Below are 22,102 nucleotides of genomic sequence, written 5' to 3'. Positions count from 1 at the left end.
GCGTAAGGAGAAATCAATGAAAAGTCCCGGATGAGTTTGCGCAAGCAAACGCAATCTTTTAGCTTTAAATCGGTTTGAACAATCGGGATAAGCGCAAGTAATTACCATTTTGAATAGCCGCTATACCCACAATCTCTGTGCACTGTGTAAACAATGAGTGTCGTATACACGTGACAGATCGCTTCCGGTGTTTGTGTATTCTACGCCAGAGCGCATTCACATGTCACGAGCCGGATGCTAAACTCGTGCTCAGGACGTGGCTGTGTATCAAAGGTAAAGAATGATATAAATACTGTTCAGTTTTTCGCAAAAACCGATCGTTTCGTGTCTTAGGACATTAATGTATCGCCACAAGCCGCAGGGTGTAATTTGGATTTGTCTGTGCATGTTTTTGTTTACTTTTAAAAGTCTGGTGCCCATCCACTACCATGATAAGGCTGGCAGACTGCACCGGTTTTCATTAAAAATCTTCGTTTGTGTTCTGCTGAGAAAACAAAGTCACCTACATCTTGGATGCCCTGGGAGTAAGCAGATACACATTTTTATTTTTGGGTGAACTATCCCTTTAAAAAAGCTTTTTTTTTTTAGACTAAATCAGCCAGTGTGCATGTGCAGTACTGAGTGCAAGTCTCAGATCACTGATTGTTTCTATAACAACCGGAACTTCTAACGGAAGCTGCAGTGATGCGCTGACTTTACTAATCAATGATTGGCTCTTTCATTAAGAAGGCGGGGCTTTGCAGCCATAATGAGCGTTGCATTTTTCCCCATTCAAAACTATAGGAGTGACACGTCTTGGGTATTCCATAGTCTTTGACTTCACGTAATGTAACATTATGCACACACTCTTTAGGTGTGTTTTGTTTATTTTTTTTGCAATATACTAGATAATTTTAAATTGCACATCTCTAAAGCAACAATTATGTTTTTATCGCAGACAATATATATCACACACCCCTGTGGCAGACTGATGCTTCTCACTCAGTGAGAAGTGTGTCTATGATATTAGGGCAGAGATTATCACAAATGGGTGGGATTTCTCCCTACCATGATGTGTACATAGGGAGAAATCTGAAGTGGCATGTTCAGAGGGACTGTGTATGATTTATTGGGATTCAAAAAAAAAAAATTATTATATATATATATATATATATATTGTTCAAACACCTTATAAAAGTGATTTTTGCATAGTAGGTTTCCTTTAAACAAATTCAAACCCTGACCATAATCCATGTCCTCTTCTAGCTCCTGATGGAAAAGAAGGCGGCAAACTGCGAGCAGAGCGGGATTCCAGCCCTCTTCCAGAGCCTCAGTGTGAGAAGAACTGCGGCTGTGTATGTCACCTGCAGAGGCCAGGCATGAAGCTCGTCTGGGTGCCAATAAGCGAGCAAGATGATGACGAGGATGAGGATGATGAAGTTGAGTACAGTGACACGGAGGATCAGAACGAAAACGGAAAGGAGGAAGAGAAAGAAGACAAGTCAAATAAGGAGCCAGAGCCTTTGTGTCAGCCATTAGCTGAAGACAAAAACAAGAAGGAGGTGCCGCTAATTAAAAAAGACAAGTTTCAGGAGACTCGTAACCTAATAGAGCAGCAGCTGAGGAGGAAATCAGACCCTGGACCTCCGTCGTTGATTGCCTCTGTTGTCCCATTTCCCCAGACTCCTCTAAACGTCCCCAAAGTGCAGACTTTGGAGGAGCCAGAAGAGTCTATTTACGACGTTAGCCTGGAGGTGGTCACTCCACCCAGACCTCAAAAGGGGTCGGACACTGTAAGCAAGGACACCCCTCCGGCTATTCCTCCCAGAATGCCTTTAGACAACAGGGTTCCTCGCATTATTCTGCCTCAGCCTCTAGCACGGCCTTCCTCCCCTCTGCTTCCCCCTAAGAAGTGCAGCCCACCTGCTAGCCCTCGACCACCAAGAACTCCTCCAACACCACCAGCCAAGACCTATGAGAACGGAAGACGCCTCAGCAATTATTCTCTCAAGTCTATAGGTACATAAAGGAATTTAAAGCCAACATGAAATCACAATAGACTCTATTTATGTTCTTAAAGGGATAGCTCAGGCAAAAATGAAAATTCTGTCATTAATTACTCACCCTCATTCATTCATCTTCGGAGTACAAATTAAGATATTTTTAATGAAATCCAAGAGCTTGTTGAATAAAGTAGTTTTTGTTTTCTTTCCATGTCACATGAACTATTTTAACAATGTTCTCACTACCTTTCTGGGTCTTGAAACTGTCAGTTGCGTTGCTGTCTAAGTCAAAAAGATCCCGGATTTCATTAAAAATATCTTAATTTATGTTCTGAAGATGAACAACGGTCTAATAGGTTTGGAACGAAATGAGACTGAGAAATTAATAAAAAAAAAAATCATTTTTGGGTAAACTATGCCTTTAAAGAGAACAAAAATTGAATAAAAAAATCACTTAAATTTGAAAATGATGTCTTAAATGTTTCAAACTGTGTTGTTTTAGTGTTATTAATATATTTAGTATTTATTCATATTTTGAATTACGTTTAATTTTTATATTTTCATTTTTTTGTTTTTCATTTTAGTAATTTAATTTGATTTTGTCATTTTACTTTTAATTTAAATATTTCTATTTTTATTTCAGTTTTTGATTTAATCATTTCAATACTTTTACTTACCAAATAACCTTTATTTCAGTTAGTTGCCAAGATAGCATTTATATTTTTTATTTACATTTTAAAGTAAAACAATAAGGTTCTGTTAGTTAACACTGTTAAAGTATTAGCTAAAACTAAAAATAAGCAATACATTTGTTACAGCATTTTTACAGTTATTTTTACAGTATTTTTCATTGCTAGTTCATGCTAACTAATACAGTTAAATAATGTTAACAAACGTAACCTTATTGTGAAGTTTTTATCAAGTATTTATATTTAAGTTTATTTCAGCTTTATTTCAATTGAAAAAAACAAAACAAACAATACTGTTCCAAACATATATGACTTTCTTCTTCGGAACAGATTTTGAATCCAATCAATCCTGATAGATAAAATCCGTTCTGTCATACTTTTTTTGTTGAATATACAGTTTCACTCAGAAATGCATTACATTACTAAAGTAAAATGTATTTGCAGCATTTCTTTAAGTGGATTAAGTATTTTAGACTGACATTTGTCAATTTCTGTGTATTTGTTTTATAACAAAAAACTTAATTGTTGTTTTCTCCTTTCTTAACATCAACAGATGAGAATGACATTGCAGGGACTGATGGGGAAAAATGTGGATCCACTGAGAAGTATATAAGTTTATGTTTTTTATATTTCTTTAATTTCTCAAACAGTTTCTGCTCTCTTAAGATTTATTATTATAGGCACACAGCTGTCATATTTGTCTTTACCACTTGTAACTCAATCTCTGTCTCATCTCTAGACCTCCACGAGCTGCTCCACGTCGCCAAAAATCTGTTGACTTGGATGCTGGGGATGGTATAATTTTTTCTAATTCAATAAATCACTATTTAAAATTAAAATTTTAAAACAGAATCATGAAAGTTAAGAAAGAATCACAAAACACTGTGAAGAAATTGTAATGAATGATGTCTTTCGTACAGTGGTGGCCAGAATTATTAGAGAAATAGTATTTTCAACAGCTAAAAGATGATTTTAAGTTATTTCTATCTTTTGCTGTAGTGTGTCAGTAGGAAATATCAATTCAGATTTTCAAACATTCATTTTGCCATTACTTGTAATAATCCAGAGAGATTTTATTTGAGTAAAATTATGTGAGTTTTTGCTTAGAGCAATCTAAATAATCTGCCAATGGGGTAAGAAGTTTTTATTTTATTTCAAACAGAAAACAATATTATTTTTCTTACCCCATTGGCAGATTATTTAGCTTGTTTCAAGCAAAAACACACTTAATTTTGACTTGTTTTTTTTCTGAAAACAAGACAATAATTTCTACTTGTCTAGAAAATCCTTCTTGATTTAAGAATTTTTTTGAAATTTTAGCAAAAAACAAAAAATCTAAGTACGGAAAGCATTTTTTTGCGCTGAAGAAACCTACCTGCAAAGCTACAAAACTGTTAAAAGTTTTAGGCACTTGTCTAAAATTGCTGTAAAATGAGGATGCTGTCAAAATAGTTTCAGAAATACATTTTCTATATCAATTAACTAAATAAATTCAACATTTGGTGTGACTGGAAATGGAGAAATGCCACGTTGTTCTTCTGGATTTAGTCTGTCTCTGTTTGTTCTGTTTCTTCACGTGATTCTAGACAGACTGGATAATGATGAGATCAGATCTCTTTGTGGAGCATTAGCTGTTGTCCGACTCCTTGTGCAAACAAAAATCTCACTGTATTTTTACAATTAATGGCAAAAATAATGTTTGGAAATGTAAACTGATATTTTCTACTGACACACTACAGCAAAAGTTAGAAAAACTGACTTAAAATCATTTTTTAGCTGGTGAAAATACTAGTGTTCTAATAATTTTGGCTTCCACTGTACATTAGTAAAAAGTTTCAGTGAATTGATTTTATGGGTTTGAATTTAATGCCATATTGTCTGCTCCTTGCAGAGCTGTATCAGTTTTACACAGAAACCTATATACACAAGGAGATCAGGAGGACAGTATGTCGCAACATCAGTAAAACCAGCATGGACTTCCAGATGGACCCACGCCTTACGTCCAGCCCAGAGAAAGGAGAAAAACGACCCGGATCCAATAGTGTTTCAAATCTTAAGCAAAGCAATTTATGGCGAGAACAGTCAGTAGTACTAGAAAGTGGGGTCCTGGAAACCCTAAGTCCAGAGGAGTGCAAGTACCAAGAGGTGAGCAGAAATCCCCACTGAACATGGTACAGAACGCAGAGGAGAGCATGTATGTGTTTGAGGATATAGAAAAATTAAGTTGAGAGGAAAAGAGAAGATAAAAAGGATGTAAATCTGTAGGAGAAGACAGGATGAAAAAAGGGTGGATGGGAAAGGAAGGACAAAGAGTCTTAAAGGCATAGTTCACCCGAAAATTTTAATTCTGTCTTTAATTACTCACCCTCATGTCGTTGCAAACCCCTAAGACCTTCATTCATCTGGAGCACAAATTAAGATATTTTTGATATAATCTGACAGCTTTCTGACCCTGCGTAGATAGCAATGCAACTGAAATGTTTATGGCCCAGAAAGGCAGTAAAGACATTGTTAAAATAGTCCATGAATGTTTATAGTTTATAAATCTACGAGAATGCTTTGTGTGCCCAAAGAAAACAAAAATAACGACTATTACTACAAATTTCAAGATTTTGCGAAATTGAGCAAACTGCATTTAAATAATAATTATGTTTCCTTTCTTTGTGTGCAGAGCATGTTCGAGGTGATTACATCAGAAATGTCGTATCTGCGCTCTCTGCGTGTGCTAACAGAGCATTTTATGGAGTCAAGTGACTTGAATGACACTATTATCAACATGGACAAAAAAACCCTCTTCTCAAACATTCTGCGCATCCAAGAGGTCAGCGAGAGGTGAGTGCCTGTGTGTGTAAAATGAAGACATTTACAGTTTACATTTGCTGAACTGGCACTGCCTGAACCACGCAAATTGCTTTAGTTCATATACATAAACTCCATAGACTACATTAGCGGCATTTTCATTGTACTGCAACAAATGATTCTCCAGCTGTAACCCATCAGAATTTGCTGAGACAGCAGCGTTTGATGTTTTATTACAATAATTACAAAACTATTAGACATGAAATCTCATCATCATCTAATAGTCTAATGCTTCGACAATGCAGTGTAGCCTGTAAAACAAGTCATAGAAGTCACAAACATCAATTACATTACAAATACCATACCATTGTCTATTTATATTCACAGGTTTCTAAAGGACCTGGAGGATCGTCTAGAGGACAGCGTTATCATTTCTGACATCTGTGACATCATCCACTATCATGCCCAGCATCATTTCCCTGCGTATATAGACTATGTTCGAAACCAGATTTATCAGGAGAAGACCTACAGTAATCTCATGTGAGAAACTCATACTTCTACACACACAAGCAAGGACTCATTGTTTCATCTAATATTTTTATTATCCATTTAAATGTGTTTTGTATTCTCTTACCTTATATCTGTCACAGGCAAACTAACACTCAGTTTGCGACCGTAATCACCCGGCTCCAGGAGTCGCCCATTTGTCAACGACTGCCCTTTATGTCTTTCCTGTTGCTGCCGTTCCAGCGAATCACACGCATTAAAATGCTCATTGAGGTGGGTGAATAACATAATCCGTGTGTTAGAAAAGTAAAGACATTTATACTATATCAAAAGATTTCTGTTTTAAATAAATGCTGTTTATGTTAGAATTCTGAAAAATTGTATATGCTTTCCACAAAAATATTAAGCAGCACAACCGTTCTAACACTGATGAAAGAATAATGTTTCTTGAGCATCTAATTAGCATATTAGAATGATTTCTCTTTTTTTTTCGGAATGAAAATTCAGCTTTGCCATCAGAGGAATGAATTACATTTTAAAATATATTCAAATAGAAAACAGCTGTTTTAAATTGCAACACTTTACAATTTTACTGTTTGATCAAATAAATGCAGCCTTGGTGAGACTTCTTTTAAAAATATAAAAAATTGTAAATAGATGTACAGTCGTGGCCAAAAATATTAGTTTTCACAAAGTTTGCTGCTAAACTGCTTTTAGATCTTTGTTTCAGTTGTTTCTGTGATGTACTGAAATATAATTACAAGCACTTCATACGTTTCAAAGGCTTTTATCGACAATTACATGACATTTATGCAAAGAGTCAGTATTTGCAGTGTTGGCCCTTCTTTTTCAGGACCTCTGCAATTCGACTGGGCATGCTCTCAATCAACTTCTGGGCCAAATCCTGACTGATAGCAACCCATTCGTTCATAATCACTTCTTGGAGTTTGTCAGAATTAGTGGGTTTTTGTTTGTCCACCCGCCTCACTTAGTTATCACTTTTGCCTTATGGCACGGTGCTCCATCGTGCTGGAAAATGCATTGTTCTTCACCAAACTGTTGTTGGATTGTTGGAAGAAGTTGCTGTTTGAGGGTGTTTGGTACCATTCTTTATTCATGGCTGTGTTTTTGGGCAAAATTGTGAGTGAGCCCACTCCCTTGGATGAGAAGCAACCCCACACATGAATGGTCTCAGGATGCTTTACTGTTGGCATGACACAGGACTGATGGTAGCGCTCACCTTTTCTTCTCCAGACAAGCCTTTTTCCAGATGCCCCAAACAATCGGAAAGAGGCTTCATCGGAGAATATGACTTTGCCCCAGTCCTCAGCAGTCCATTCGCCATACTTTTTGCAGAAGATCAATCTGTCCCTGATGTTTTTTTTTGGAGAGAAGTGGCTTCTTTGCTGCCCTTCTTGACACCAGGCCATCTTCCAAAAGTCTTGGCCTCACTGTGCGTGCAGATGCGCTCACACCTGCCTGCTGCCATTCCTGAGCGAGCTCTGCACTGGTGGCACTCCGATCACGCAGCTGAATCCTCTTTAGGAGATGATCCTGGCGCTTGCTGGACTTTCTTGGATGCCCTGAAGCCTTCTTAACAATGCAGTGGAACGTTTTTTTCGGGATTACGTTAATTTTCATGGCAAAGAAGGACTCATCTGATCACTCTTCATACCATTCTGGAGTATGTGCAAATTGCTATTATAAAAACTTAAGCAGCAACTTTTCCAATTTCCAATATTTATGTAATTCTCAAAACTTTTGGCCACGACTGTATATCCACCTTATTTTTTAACGCGGAAGTAACACTGTCTTAACTACACGTGATAAAAGGTATCATTACCATGTTAATCTGAGGTTTTGTCCTAACTAGCCGCGATGGTGAAAAGCTAAATTTCTATTGTAGAAACGGTTTCTATTTCCGCGACATGGAATAAAGACAAACTATATGATAGTGATAATCTCAGGTAATGCTTATGTGCTTATTCAAAGTTAAACGTGTCTAAAGTGAGTTTGAATATCAATCTGCGTGACCTTAATGTCATACCGAAAGCAACAACAGATAGTTTACCTCAGATCTTGAAAATAAATTAAACTCCATGTGAACCAACCAGGGTATTCCATAACAAAGATGGTATCAGTCACTTAGTATCCAAGGAGGCAAATTAAATTAAATTAAAAAATAAATGAGAAAATGATTGATATTACAAAAATAAAACAATGCAAATATGACATTAGACTTTTAAAGGAGAATTCCACTTCCAGAACAAAAATGTACAGATAATTTACTCACCTAGTTGCCATCCAAGATGTTTGTGTCTTTCTTTCTTCAGTCGTTAAGAAATTATGTTTTTGAGGGAAAAATTCAGGAATTATCTCCATATAATGGATGTCAATGGTGCCCCAAGTTTGAACTTCCAAATGCAGTTTAAATGCAGCTTCAGATGGCTCTAAACGATCCCAGCCGAGGAAGAAGGGTCTTACCTAGCAAAATGATCATTTTCGAAACAAATTGACAATTGATATACTTTATAACCTCAAACGCTCATCTTGTCTAACGCCTGTTTCACACATACTCCGTCTGCAGTGCGTATGCAGTCAGTGTGCGTTACGTATGCGATGCAGAAGCAGCACGGACTCGTTTTGCTTTCACACAGGACGCGTTTGCAGTCTGTTCCTGATCCGCGGCTGTTTACCACAAACACATCATTTATCCGTTATTTTGATTTCAAATACAAACGTGCTTTTTCAGCATTGTGATCAAAGTCCCTTTAAGGCAAGTCATGTCACTCGGCGGCCATCTTTGAAACTCCTCTCGGGCATTCAAGTGCAGCTCCTATCTGTTTGAATGGGGAAACATCAAATTCTCCAAAACTGTTCACCAAGCTTACGATTAAATTTCATATTCTAAATCTCCAACGAAATCCAACAAGAAGTGCCTCATAAATATGGTTCCTTGAGCTCCAATAGCGTTAAAAAACGCTTATTTTTCCTGCTAAATGAGCCAGTGCGCACGTCTTAGAGCGCCGATCGTTTCTATAGCAACCGGGACTTCTAACGGCAGCTGCAGTGACGCGCTGACTTTACTAATCAACGATTGGCTCTTCCATTAAGAAGGCGGGGCTTCGCGGCCATAATGAGCGTGGAATTCAAAACTATACGAGTGACATGTCTTGGGTATTCTATAGTCTTTGATTGTGATACTCTTTTATCACAGTACAGTACACTAATACAATAATACTAGATATATTCACGTTTAAACTCAACGTATTATAAACAACGTATTATTCAATGCACTTGACTTCTAGATTTGTATATTAAGTTGCTCAAGCAAGTTGCAACACATTTAAACAGCATAGGTAGGCTATAGCTTCCTTTTCTTATTGAAATTGGGCTATCAGAAATATTTTAAATTCAAATTTACCACAGACAGAAACAGTCGGCTCTCTGTGCCTTTCTTTCGCATTAAATCTGTATTAAAAACAATCTTTTAAAGAACTTTTCTACCTGGAGAAGTGCATCTATTATGTTGCCTTGTTTGTTTAAAACTGCACTATTTTAAACCTAGCCAAAAAGCCACGTGTTGACTGTGAAACACAGTAGACTGCATTTATATGCATTTGTGGTACATTTCCGTGTCAATCCATATTCATTTTTACAGCGAACAATGCGCTGTCACTTTAATTCAGCGCATGCAGCGCAATGCAGCACAGCAAAAAATAGATTCTGTGCCGAAACGATCGCTGCACTGCTGCAAACGCACCGCTTTGGGACGTACTGCCCGACAGCAACCGCGTGCAGTGTGAAGGCTCTAATCCGTTAACATGGGTGCGGAAAAAAAACGCATACGCACTGCAGACGGAGTATGTGTGAAACAGGCGTAAGTCTGTGTGTTTCTGGTTCAATATGGTCGATACAGTTAGGGTATTTTGAAAAACCATCTCATTTTCTTCCCCAACTTCAAAATCATCCTAAATCGCTGCAGAAGTACCGACCCAGTAGGACGATTTTGACGTTGAAGAAAAAAACAAGACGGGAGTTTTTCAGCATACCCTAACTGTATTGACCGTTGTGAACCGGAAAAAAACAGTTCACGCAGACTTAGACAAGACGAGCGTTTGAGGTTAAAAAGTATAGAAATTGTCAATTTGTTTCGAAAAATGACGTTTTGCTAGAAGACCCTTCTTCATTGGCTAAGATCATTTAAAGCCATTTAAAGCTCCATTTAAACTGCATTTTAAAAGTTAAAACTTGGGGGCACCATTGATTCCATTATATGGAGATAATTACTGAAATGTTTTCCTTGGATGACAAGGGGGTGAGTAAATTTTCTGTAAATTCTTTTTCTGGAAGTGGACTTTTTCCTTTAAAAGTCTAAAAGTCACTCGTTTTTATAAAGTAACACTGTCCAACAGCAACACCCACAGGTTAAGTTACAGTCGAGGCATGCCTTCCCTCAGTCCATTGACTTTCTACACTGAGACCCCATAGGGTGCAAAATCTCAGGCCTTACTAATTATAAACAAAGTAAGCAACTCGTCTTAGATATCAAAAATTGCCTTAAACCTACGCCAGATTTTTTAGATATTTGAATGATTCTATCTCGTCACTGTGTTGCGTTGAGTCTGGTGTGGACACCCAAATTGCTTGTCGCTGGAATCTTGTCGCGTTGAAGGATTCTACATCACGGGGGAGCGAAATCTGAGCGGCTCGTTTTTTTTACACATTTTTTAAAATTTACTGGGTTGTTCTTTTTCACTGGTGACCCGATTATAGCACTTAAACATGGAAAGAGTCAGATTTCCATAATATGTCACCTTTAAAAATCTGTTTGTTTGTTTTATTTTTCCATCAGAACATCCTAAAGAGAACAGCCGTCGGGACAGATAAGGAGCAAACAGCATCTAAAGCTCTGGACTCTGTGTCCAAGGTAAACACCTCAAGGTCACAGTAAATGCTCCTTGTTTTTCCTCTCATTATAAAGCCACTCCTCACCCAATGTTCCATGATCATACTAGCCCTCATTGTTCCCAGAATAGCCTATTAGAGAGGAAGATGAAAGGAAAAGACAGCAAAAATAAGGGGAAAGAGGGGGAGAGAGTGGAAAACTGCAGGACGGGTCACTAGAAATATGTGTTTTATAAGCGTGCCATATTTGATAAAGTGGATTTTAAAGCATTAGGCAAAAAAGGGACAAAAATAGGTCATGTTTAATATGTTTGTCATGCATTCAGATTCAACGGTCTGCACGGAAAGAATGTTTTGGCCTGTGTACGTATTGTTTACGGCTATTTGTGTTGTCAGATGTGATCTTAAATAACATGTCACTCATATCCTCGCAGATTATTGAAGAATGCAATACTCAGGTTGGAAAAATGAAGCAGATGGAGGAACTGATTCAGATTAATGGTATGCTGGAGTTTGACAAACTAAAGGTGAGCAATTGATTTATGTATTAACGATACAGATGGTCGCAAATGGGATTTAAAATTCTAAGACGACTAGTGAAAAGTTTTGTATTTTTTTTAATAATGAAAAGTTCATTTGAACCTGATGTAATCCAGCATGATTCGAGAATATCACATGCTCACTTACTAGGCTTACTATTTATATATTTAATGATAATTATTTTAATTTATCTATTCATTTGTTTAAGTGTTGCCTCATCATTGAATCATTTATTCAGGCGGTGCCAATTATTTCTCAAACACGTTACTTGGAGAAACGAGGAGAGCTGCAGGAAGTGAACAGAGGAGGGACATTCCTGAACCTCCGCCCCAAGTTTAGCCCCGTCTACCTCTTTCTCTTCAATGACCTGCTTGTCATTGCAAGCAAGAAAAGGTAGAAAGCTGAAAAACCTGTTTGTGTTATGGCTTTACTCTGTTTAATGTGGGTTATAATTTACAACACACTGCATTATATTTACATGCCACTTACATGTATTCACTTTTTAATTATCTTTTATAAAAAGTGACTCACCTGTTTCTTTATTGTTTAGTTAATCTCATTTTTGAATCAGACTTCACTCATTTATTTCTTCTTCTGTTTTCCTGTGCTGTAGTTCTGAGCGGTATGTAGTTCTCGATCATGCCCATCGCTCCCTGGTCCAGGTGCAGCCTTATGGGGAGTACACAGCTGTCCCCAGCCTGGAGAACTGCTTCTGTCTGACCCTGCTGGAGAATCACCAGGGACGCCAGATGGAGAGAGTTTTGAAAGCTCCTACACAGTGCGTAGAGTTATAAATAAACTGCATACTATTTATTTTACTCATCCATGATACATGTTCATTGCTCCATTATGTTTTGAGCCCAATGTTGTTATGTTGTTTTTTCTGTTGGTAATTCAAATTTACAAGTCTTTTCAGTGTAGTGTTTAAACATTTGGAGTCAGTAAGATTAATTTTTTTTTTTTTTAACTTTTTGAACATGTTTACCAAGGCTGTGTTTACACTGTCAGTCAAAAGTTTTTGGACAGTAAGATTTTTAATGTATTTTAAAGAAGTATCTTCTGCTCACCAAGCCTGCATTTATTTGATCCAAAATACAGCAAAAGCAGTAATATTGTGAAATATTGTTGCTATTTTAAATAACTGCTTTCTATTTTAATATGTTTTAAAATGTAATTTATTCCTGTGATCAAAGCAAAGTTTTTATTTTTTATTATTTTTAATATCAATATTTAAAACAGGTTTTTCAGGATTTTTTTGATGACTATAAAGATCCAAAGATCAGAATTTATCTGAAATAAAAGCTCAAATAAAATTTGAAAGCTTGGAGTCAGTATTTATTTTTATTTTTTTAAAGAAATGATAGAAATTAATACTTTTATTTAGCAAGAATGCTTTATATTAATCAAATGTTATGCTAAAAACATTTATAATGTTACAAAATATTTCTATTTCAGAAAAATGCTGTTCTTATGAACTTTCTATTCATCAAAGAAACTTAATTTAACAAAAATATGAATAAATTACATTTTAAAATGCATTCAAACAGAAAACGGTTATTTTAAATAGTAAAAATATTTCAGATTTTTGCTCTTTTTGCTGTACTTTGGGTCAAATAAATGCAGGCTTAGTTTTTTCTTTGAAAAAAGAAACAAATAATATAATATAATTAATTAATTAATTCAAAATAATAATAATAATACATTTTTTGCGCTTTTCTAGTGCCCAAAGCGCTACAAACAATTGGAAATAAATATAGTATATTATATATAATAAAACTAATATAATTACACAATAAAAAACAGCAAATTAATTAATTAAAATAAATAAATAAACAAATAAAAAAATAATAATCTCAGTGTGTTTAGGCAATTTTAAAAAATATAGTTTTTTAACAATTAGTTTTTAAAAGAAATTCTTTTCCAGATTAGTGTCTTTACTTTTGATCAATTTGATGTATCCTTGCTAAATAAAAGTATTATTGCAATTCAAATGAGCAGTTTCTATTTTAACATACTTAAATCGAATATACTAATAAATATGATTAGTTTTTGTGATGCAAAGCTGAATTTTCATCAGCCATTACTCACAGTCTTCAGTGTCACATGATCCTTCAGAAATCATTCTAATATACTGATTTATTATAAATGTTGAAAAAAGTTTGCTGCTAAATATTTTTGGGAGTTTTTGATACTTTTTTCAGAATTCTTTGATGAATAAAAAGTTAAAAAGAACAGCATTTATTCAAAATAGAAACAATGTAAGTCTTTACCATCACCTTTTATCAATTTAACACATCCTTGCTGAATAAAATTATTAATTTCTTTCAAACAAAAAAGAAAGATAACATTTACTGACCCCAAACTTTGTAGTGTGGTAGTAGATTATTACAAAATATTTCTATTGTAAATAAATGCTGTTGTTTTTAACATTTTATTCATCAAAGGATCCTGAAAAAAGTATCACAGGTTCCTAAAAAATAAATCAATAATGAGCAGCACAACTGTTTCCAACGTTGATAATAAATCAGCATATTAGAATGATTTCTAAAGAATCATTTGACACTGAAGACTGGAGTAATAATGCTGAAAATTCAGCTTTGCATGACAGAAATAAATTTGATTTTAAAGTATATTCAAATAGAAAACCACTATTTTGAATTGAAATAATATTTCACAATATTAGAGTTTTTTCTGTGTTTTTAATCAAATAAACATAGCCTTGATGAGCAGAAAAGACTTCTTAGAAAACATTCAAAATCTTACTGATCCCAAATTTCCTCTCCCTCTCCAATCAGATCTGACCAGCATAGATGGTTGGCAGCATTCCCGAATCCCGACGACCCCAACAATGATCAAGAGGAAGTCATATATGAAGACTGGGGTAAGTGTGGGTGCTTATATCTCTAAACCACTCAGGTTTACACTCATATGTGACATGTTAGTGCTTGCCTTTGATTTCAATCACATGCACTTCCCTCACCAGATAACTTTCTTTCTAATCATATGTGTGTCTTTGTATAACAGATTGCCCTCAGGTGCAGTGTGTGGAGCAATATGTGGCGAACCAAGCTGATGAACTCAATCTAGAGCGCACGGAGATCATCAACGTTGTGCGTAAAACCAATGAAGGTGTGTCATGCTAAAACTTCCATTTATTGAAAACACATCTGACATGTTAAAATGTGTCCCAGCCCTGTTTTTGTTCATCCGTCTGATCGCTTCTTGCCTTCTTTAGGATGGTATGAGGGAATCCGTCTATCCGATGGACAGAAAGGCTGGTTTCCCGAAGCGAATGTACTGGAAATCACCAACGAGCATGTCCGACGGCGCAACCTCAGAGAACGATACCGTGTTATCCAGGCTGCCGGCATTGTCTCCAAGACTCGGAGTATTACATAGACTAAATAAACTGCATTCTGGCTGATTGAGAATTCCTAAAATTGGAATAGGATTTTAAACTACAGACTTAAAACTGACAGGAAGTGTTTTAATGTGTCTTAAACATCCTTTTCGGGATCAGAAATATAATTCTGTTGGAATTTTAAACAAAGAACGTAGGAAACCCAGTGTTGTATGTCTTGACTTTGTACAACACAAAAGCCTCTTTGCCACTTGTTCAACTTTGTCCACTTTGTTCAAATGTTCAGTTGTTTTGGATCCTAATATGGAATTGTTTCAGAAACGCGTGTGTGTGTGTATACAGGTATGCTTGGAATGTTTAACACTTCTTTTAAGAATGTCAAACTACTGAAATTCCAGTTAAGCAGAGCAGGTGTTTTAAATGGTGCACTTGGTATGTCACATGATAACATATCACATGATCTGATTGGTAGGTTGGTAAAAAATATCACATGTTCTGATCAAGATGTGTGGCATGACCTGCATGACTAGTCTTCGGTTTTTAATGGAAGCACTGCATGTGCACAAATCAGATTGCATTTACTATTAACAATGTGTTTATGCTGTGGTACATTAAAATTAAATGCTTTTATACAGTTGGACTGATGTCTACATATATTTTTTTGTATCATTTGCTCACTATCATGTGCTTCTAAACCTGTATAACTTTGTCTTTTGTTGAAAACGAAGGGAAATGTTAATCAAAATGCATTTTTTAAGTTTATGCTGCTCTTTTCTGTTTAGAATGAAATGAAGGTAAGTAAATTATGACAGTTTTTCATCTCTGGGGTTTGAGAGTGTCATGATCTGCTCCAGATATTAAACGCTGTTGTGATTCATGCTTACAATTTGCTGACTTCTCAGAAATGGTGTATTCCACGGTGTACGCTTTCTCTGAATGTGGAATGCTCCAGCCACACCTCTTGTTTTGTGAGACTGTGTTTGGATGTGTGGAAGTTGGTGTAAATGCACATTAAACTCTTTGTTTTTATTGTAAAAACATGATATATTTTTTGTTGTTAGCAGTTTATCCCATTTTAAATAGGCCTGTGAACAGTTTACTCTCTTGGAAACAACAAGAGTTATTTTTATTTTAGCATGTAAACGGCCCGACTCCAGAATCCAGTTGTGACGCAGGACTCAGGGAAGCGTTGAAGATCCAAACGCTAGCTTTATTTATCAGATCGTAGTCAAGACAGGCAGGGTCAAAACACCAGCAAACAGTAACATCCAGGGCAAGACAAGAGCGTAATCCACAAAAACAGGCAGAGTCCAAAAACCAGAGAGGGCAGTCCAAAAGTAGCAAATAAACAATGAAACAAGGAAAAACTATGGCAATGGAAACAGAACAAAACAAAGGCAAAACTATGACAAAAACAATGAAACAAAACCGTGGCAAAAACAAGGCAATGGCAATGGAAAAATTAAAGCTTAATAGAGTCCGCACAGCAAAACAATACTTCGCGAGGGCCTGTTTGGCATGGCCCTCCTTAAATGGCTGACAAACAGGAAGTTACCACAGAAGGAAGCAGAGGGAGTAGTAACAGTCAGAGTGAGTAAGGGCTCTGCTGGCCTGGCGTTACACCAGTTCATGATTGGACCTTAGGGCAGTTAATTTATCTCACTGACAACTGTGTAATTAGTTGGCATAACTGGCATAAGTTATTATATTTTTAAACAACAGCTGTATATTGTGATGTGGTGGAAATGACATTTGTTCATTGCAGGTTGGAACAAATGAAAAATATTAACAATTTCTCTTGTAATCTAAGTTTGTCCTCCTACAGACCTTAAAACTAGACAAATTATTTAAATTTATGAGACTGTGTTATGTGATTTTTGAACATTTTTTTCTTCAAGAGCCCCTAGTTGAAGAAACGCCCATATATAAAAGTTAATATATATATATAACATTTTTGTGCCGTCCATTGCAATGGCGCTAAAAGTAAAGTCATCTCATAAAGTTAGTTATAATCGATTAAGTTACGCTGTACATTTATTGAATCTCTTATTTACATCGCTCCGGTGATTTGAGCGGTGAGGGAATTCTCACTCAATCTTAAACGCCTCTGATTGGCTGTTGCGTTTGAGAAATCAGCAGATATGCCTGTGATTGGCTACATTGCTCAACGCCGCAAAAACACGTTGAACTTGAAACCCAACTCCACAGCGCAAACCGTAACGCATTGGATAGTTTGCCAAATCTGCGATGAAATACCATTATTACAGCATTACAGTAAGAAAATAAAGCTCACATCCAAAAAGGAAAAAAAAAACAACGTACTGATATTTATATGGCCAAAACGTAAAATGAAATTCGGTAATCTTGTGATTTTATAACAGTAGCCTATAACAGACTGGCCTACTTACATGAAATGCATATAAATATCAGTTCTCTATATTTCTCTTAATATGTCTTAGTAAGATGATATGAAATGTGAAATTTTTGGATCAAATCTTTTTTGATAGCCTACTTATATGTGACCCTGGACCACAAAACCTATAATAGTCCATTTTTTTTATTTATTGAGATTTAATTATCATCTGAAAGCTGAATAAATAAGCTTTCCACTGATGGATAGTTAGGATGTTTGGATAGGACAATATTTGGCTGACATACAGGTATTTAAAATCTAGAATCTGGGGGTGCAAAAATCAAAATACTGAGAAAATTGCCTTTAAAGTTGTCCAAATGAAGTTCTTATCAATGCATATTAGATATTACTAATAAAAAAATAAGTTTTCATATGTTCACAGTAGGAAAATTACACAAGATCTTAATGGAACATGATCTTTACTTAATATCCTAATGATTTTTGGCATAAAAGAAAAATTTGACCCATACAATATATTTTGGGCTATTGCTACAAATATACCCGTGCTACATACGACTGGTTTTGTGGTCCGGGATCACATATTTTAATGAAAAAGTTTCCTTCAATCTAGGTTATGTTCATCTTGAAATATTACTAATAATGTAAAAAATAAAAAAATGTTCTTGCTAAAAGGCCTATTACTTACCAAAACAATGAACCATCAGTCAGAAGGCATGTAGAACATTATGTACAACAGGGTTTTCCGTAAGAAAAATCATGATCATGTTGATAATTTAGAGGCCTTAGAAATTCATAGTTAAGATCCATATGCCTCTGACGCCATCTAATGGACAACCTGCAAAAAGTTATTTCTGTCTCACATAAACCTAATGAGATGCTCAATTCTTTCTTTACTAAGACCTATGACAGAGAAAACACGAGAGGGCAGGAGTTTATTCATATGAGGTAAAACATTTAATTTGTACACATAATAAATAAAGTGTGGTTATTATAATATTTAAATTAACTGCACACTTTCTATAAGTGTTAATGTACAATTTAAAGTCATTTTAAAATAAGTTTTTAGAATTACAATGTGTTTTAACAAAAAGTTCGTGCTTTTATTTTGGTGGGCTTTCGCTTCCGGTTTGATGTTCGTGTCATAGCAGGAGAGCAGTCGCTAGGGGCAGCGTCTAGTCGTGTCGTTTTTGCGGAATTCATTTTGATCACCTGATAAGCGCAAAAATGGCTGGCCGGGTGAGTATATATTTGTGATAAAAGTTGTTTTGATGTCGCACAGAAATAATTCATAATTTCGACGGTCTACTCAGCACTTACAGAGCTCAGCTCCATTCATACATGCTGTGTTTGCACACGTCATTCACACTCACGCAGTACCGGAAGACAAGTTCCACATCACATCTCATGACTTTTCAGGAAAACATTAGGCTACTTTTGCAATGTTGCGAATATTAAAGTCATTAGGACATTTACAATTTTTTTTATGTGGCAGCGACCACTGTATTTTCTCTTTTGTTTTGAAGAGTGACTGTGGCAAATTAATGTTAATGTAACTTTAGCTGCTGTCATCACAGATGATTAAGTCAAGAGTGAATGAGAATTGACAAGTGCTGTTTTTGACTGCCAGCGAGGTTATTGATTTATAAACTAATGGAAATAAAATACAGTATAAGGCTTTTAAGTTTATTTTTCTGTATGTGTAAAGATGGGAAATACTATTAAAAATGTCAGTGTTTTTAATGCAAACAACTATTATAAATCGTTTTTGTTCATTGAAATCAAGATGGAAAAACTTGAACTTATAAAACCTAAACTAAAAATGGAAATGTTGGTTTCACAACTAAGTGAAATAGAATTATTTTAAATACTAAAATGACTAAAACAGAAAATGAAATTAAAAAAATAAATTAAAGCTAAATAGAAATATTTAAAAATAACAAAACTGCTAAAAATACAAAAGCACATAACCAAATGGCTAAAAGTTTAACAGATTAAAATGAAAACTATGAAAAATAATATACACTACCAGTCAAAAGTTTTTGAACAGTAAGATCAAAAACTGTTTTAAATGTTTTTTTAAAGAATTCTCTTCTTCTCACCAAGCCTGCATTTATCTGATCCGAATTACAACAAAATCAGTAGTATAGTAACATAGTTATTTAAAATAGCTGCTTTCTATTTGAATATATATAAAAATGACATTTATGTGATTAAAGCTAAATTTTCAGCATTTACACCAGTCTTCAGTGTCACATGATCCTTTAGAGAAATCATTCTAATATTTTTTATTAATATTATCATAAGTATATAAAAAAAGTTGAGTACTTTTTTTTCAGGATTCTTTGATGATTTCTATTTCAGATAAATGCAGTTCCTCTCAACTTTCTATTTATCAAAGAAACCTGCAAAAAAACCTACTCGGCTATTTTCAACATCATAATAATAATAAATGTCATTGAGCAACAAATCAGAATATTAGAATGATTTCTGAGGGACCATGTGACTGAAATAATCATAGTAAAAATTCAGCTTTGAAAACAGGAATATATGATGATATTCAAATAGGAAACAGTTATTTTAAATAGTACAAATATTTAAAAAAAATGACTGTTTTTGCTGTACTTCAGATCAAATAAATGCAGGCTTGATGCAGAAGAGACTTCTAAATATTAATAAATATTTTAAAATTATATAAATAATACTAAAATAAAACTACTTCTGAGACCATCTGAAAATGAAATATTTTCATTTATGTAAAAAAATGATAAATGTAAAAACAATTAGATACGTTTCTTACTGTTTGTTATATGTAACAGTATTTGCTACACTGCAAAAATGCTTTTCTTGCTTAGATGTTTTGTCTTGTTTCCAGCCAAAATATCTAAACATTCTTGAATCGGGAAGGATTTTCTAGACAAGTAAAAATTATGGTCTTGTTTTTTTGTAAAAACAAGTCAAAATTATGTGAGTTTGTGCTTAAAACAAGCAAAATAATCTGCCAATGGGGTAAGAAAAAAATCTTATTTCAAGCAGACAACTAGATTATTTTTCTTACCTCATTGGCAGATTATTTAGCTTCAATAATTTTTAGATATTTTGGCTGGAAACGACAGTGTATACGTATTCATATTAATATAAATTTGAATATAACATTAGTGTTTTGTTTTTATTTTTCAAAAATCTTCACTATAGTGGGAAACATTTATTAAATGGAAAAATTGGAACAAGTGTACAAATTAGAATGTTCTCAAATCTAAATTTGACTTCCACAAAATGCACTGGTTTAAATAATAACAATAATAATTAAGAAACAGAATAAATAATAAAAGCAGAAATAGCATAAGTGGGTCCAAACTGTCACAGTGCAATATGCATTCACCAGCATTAGGATTCCTAGCTGTATTTTTTTAAAAGATTACATGAGATTCAGAAGGTCTGGAATTCATCTCATGCTATCAGTAATACCACACTAGGGTTTAATAAAGCCCTTCAGTAATCCTATACGATTACACAGTCTTATTGTATGTTCTCAGGATTTTTTTCAGAGCGAGCTTCAGCTGGTTAAACATGAAAATGTGTAAAGGGTTTGAATAAGTGAATATCAGGTTACAGAAAAGGTAATGGGGGAGTGACTACATATTCAGAGAGTGTTTGCCATGATGAAAATGGAAAGGATAATAGACACTTTTTTGTTTGACTAATCTAATTTTTTGTAACAGTTTACAAAACAGTAATGTTTGCTTATCAGTTAGTTATCATCAAATTATCACTTCATCACTTCTGTGCTTTTTTTGCTTCTTCTTTCCTGTACAGCTAATGCAAGCAGCGAGATGCCCAACAGACGAACTGTCTCTTACAAACTGTGTGGTTGCAAGTGAGAAAGACTTCAAATCTGGACAGTGAGTATTTTTGATGTCTAATGAATCCAAAACGAGAGATGAGATGTATTTAAACGCATACTGTCAACCATTTTTTACTTTGTTTTGTTTCTTTCTAGACATTTGATTATTAAAACTACACCCACACAGAAGTTTGTGTTCACGGTGAAAACCCATCCAAGCGTGGTGCCGGGAACCATTGCCTTCAGTCTACCTCAGGTACACTTCTGTGTCATCATTAAACAAAGGCTGTTCTAATGTCTCATGACAGACAGTATAATCTGCATATGTCTATATGTAACTTTTATACTGTGTGCCTTGTGATCTGCTATAGTATAGTATAGTACTGTTGTTGCCAGCATGCTTATTTCTTAACGTCTTGCATTGTCTTTGCCTGCTTCTCTTTCATCTGTTAACATGACAGCAGCAAGACTTCTCAGGTACTACTGTAACTTTCTCACAGTGGTCTTATTTTATTGCATGATGAGATATTTTATCAAGAGAGACCAAGAAATGAAACACAACTAGAGACTATTATCGATTCAAAGTACATGTTTCATTATTAATGTGCTCTACAGTAAGACCATTTATCATGAGAAAGTTGTACAAATATATTGTGTTGTTTTTAGTAGTAGGATTTTCCAAATAATAACTGTATAGTAATTTCATGGCCTGTAATATGTCAAAACACATGTAGACTAAATATATAATAGATAATAGAATCTCATTGATATGTTCTCTGTCTTAGAGGAAATGGGCTGGACTCTCTCTGAACCAGGATGTGGAAGGTATGTGTACTGTTTTATATTACTAACCTTCCAACCAACAACAACAACAACAACAAAAAAAAATATATATGTAGTTTTTGGAGATTTGTTTAGCCAGTTAGTAAAGTATTTATCTTTCTGAAAAATCTGTTTTAATTTGAAACTATTGTCTATTAATTTTGCTTAAAAATTTGGAGACTTTAATTTATATGTAAATCACCCCAAGAAATATGCAAATGTATATAAGTTCTCAAAAATATCCATGTACCTTATTGTTTTTTTATGTTTTTAAAAGAA

General features: G+C 34.8%; 2 protein-coding genes across 3 annotated transcripts in view; both read left to right on the top strand.

The window, feature by feature from the left end:
- The window catches only part of arhgef15b (Rho guanine nucleotide exchange factor 15b), a 32,546-nt gene extending 17,130 nt beyond the window's left edge, over positions 1–15,416 (top strand). Inside the window, exons 3-16 of the mRNA XM_073828317.1 lie at positions 1,246–1,998; positions 3,225–3,276; positions 3,411–3,466; positions 4,563–4,816; positions 5,343–5,503; positions 5,858–6,010; positions 6,121–6,250; positions 10,833–10,907; positions 11,320–11,412; positions 11,664–11,818; positions 12,039–12,203; positions 14,221–14,306; positions 14,450–14,554; positions 14,661–15,416. Of these exons, the coding sequence (XP_073684418.1) occupies positions 1,246–1,998; positions 3,225–3,276; positions 3,411–3,466; positions 4,563–4,816; positions 5,343–5,503; positions 5,858–6,010; positions 6,121–6,250; positions 10,833–10,907; positions 11,320–11,412; positions 11,664–11,818; positions 12,039–12,203; positions 14,221–14,306; positions 14,450–14,554; positions 14,661–14,824 (2,402 nt within the window). The 3' untranslated portion in view covers positions 14,825–15,416. The remainder of the gene's footprint in view (positions 1–1,245; positions 1,999–3,224; positions 3,277–3,410; positions 3,467–4,562; positions 4,817–5,342; positions 5,504–5,857; positions 6,011–6,120; positions 6,251–10,832; positions 10,908–11,319; positions 11,413–11,663; positions 11,819–12,038; positions 12,204–14,220; positions 14,307–14,449; positions 14,555–14,660) is intronic.
- Positions 15,417–18,307: 2,891 nt separating this feature from the next.
- The window catches only part of nsfb (N-ethylmaleimide-sensitive factor b), a 34,091-nt gene continuing 30,296 nt past the window's right edge, over positions 18,308–22,102 (top strand). For both annotated transcript variants that reach the window (XM_073828118.1, XM_073828117.1), the window contains exons 1-4: positions 18,308–18,396; positions 20,974–21,059; positions 21,158–21,257; positions 21,787–21,826. In XM_073828118.1, the coding sequence (XP_073684219.1) occupies positions 18,385–18,396; positions 20,974–21,059; positions 21,158–21,257; positions 21,787–21,826 (238 nt within the window). In that variant the 5' untranslated portion in view covers positions 18,308–18,384. The remainder of the gene's footprint in view (positions 18,397–20,973; positions 21,060–21,157; positions 21,258–21,786; positions 21,827–22,102) is intronic.

The sequence above is a fragment of the Garra rufa genome, chromosome 22 (assembly GCF_049309525.1).
Source record: "Garra rufa chromosome 22, GarRuf1.0, whole genome shotgun sequence".
Lineage (NCBI taxonomy): Eukaryota > Metazoa > Chordata > Actinopteri > Cypriniformes > Cyprinidae > Garra > Garra rufa.
The sequence above is the reverse complement of the archived record's forward strand: the minus strand, read 5'-3'. Positions and strand labels throughout refer to the sequence as shown.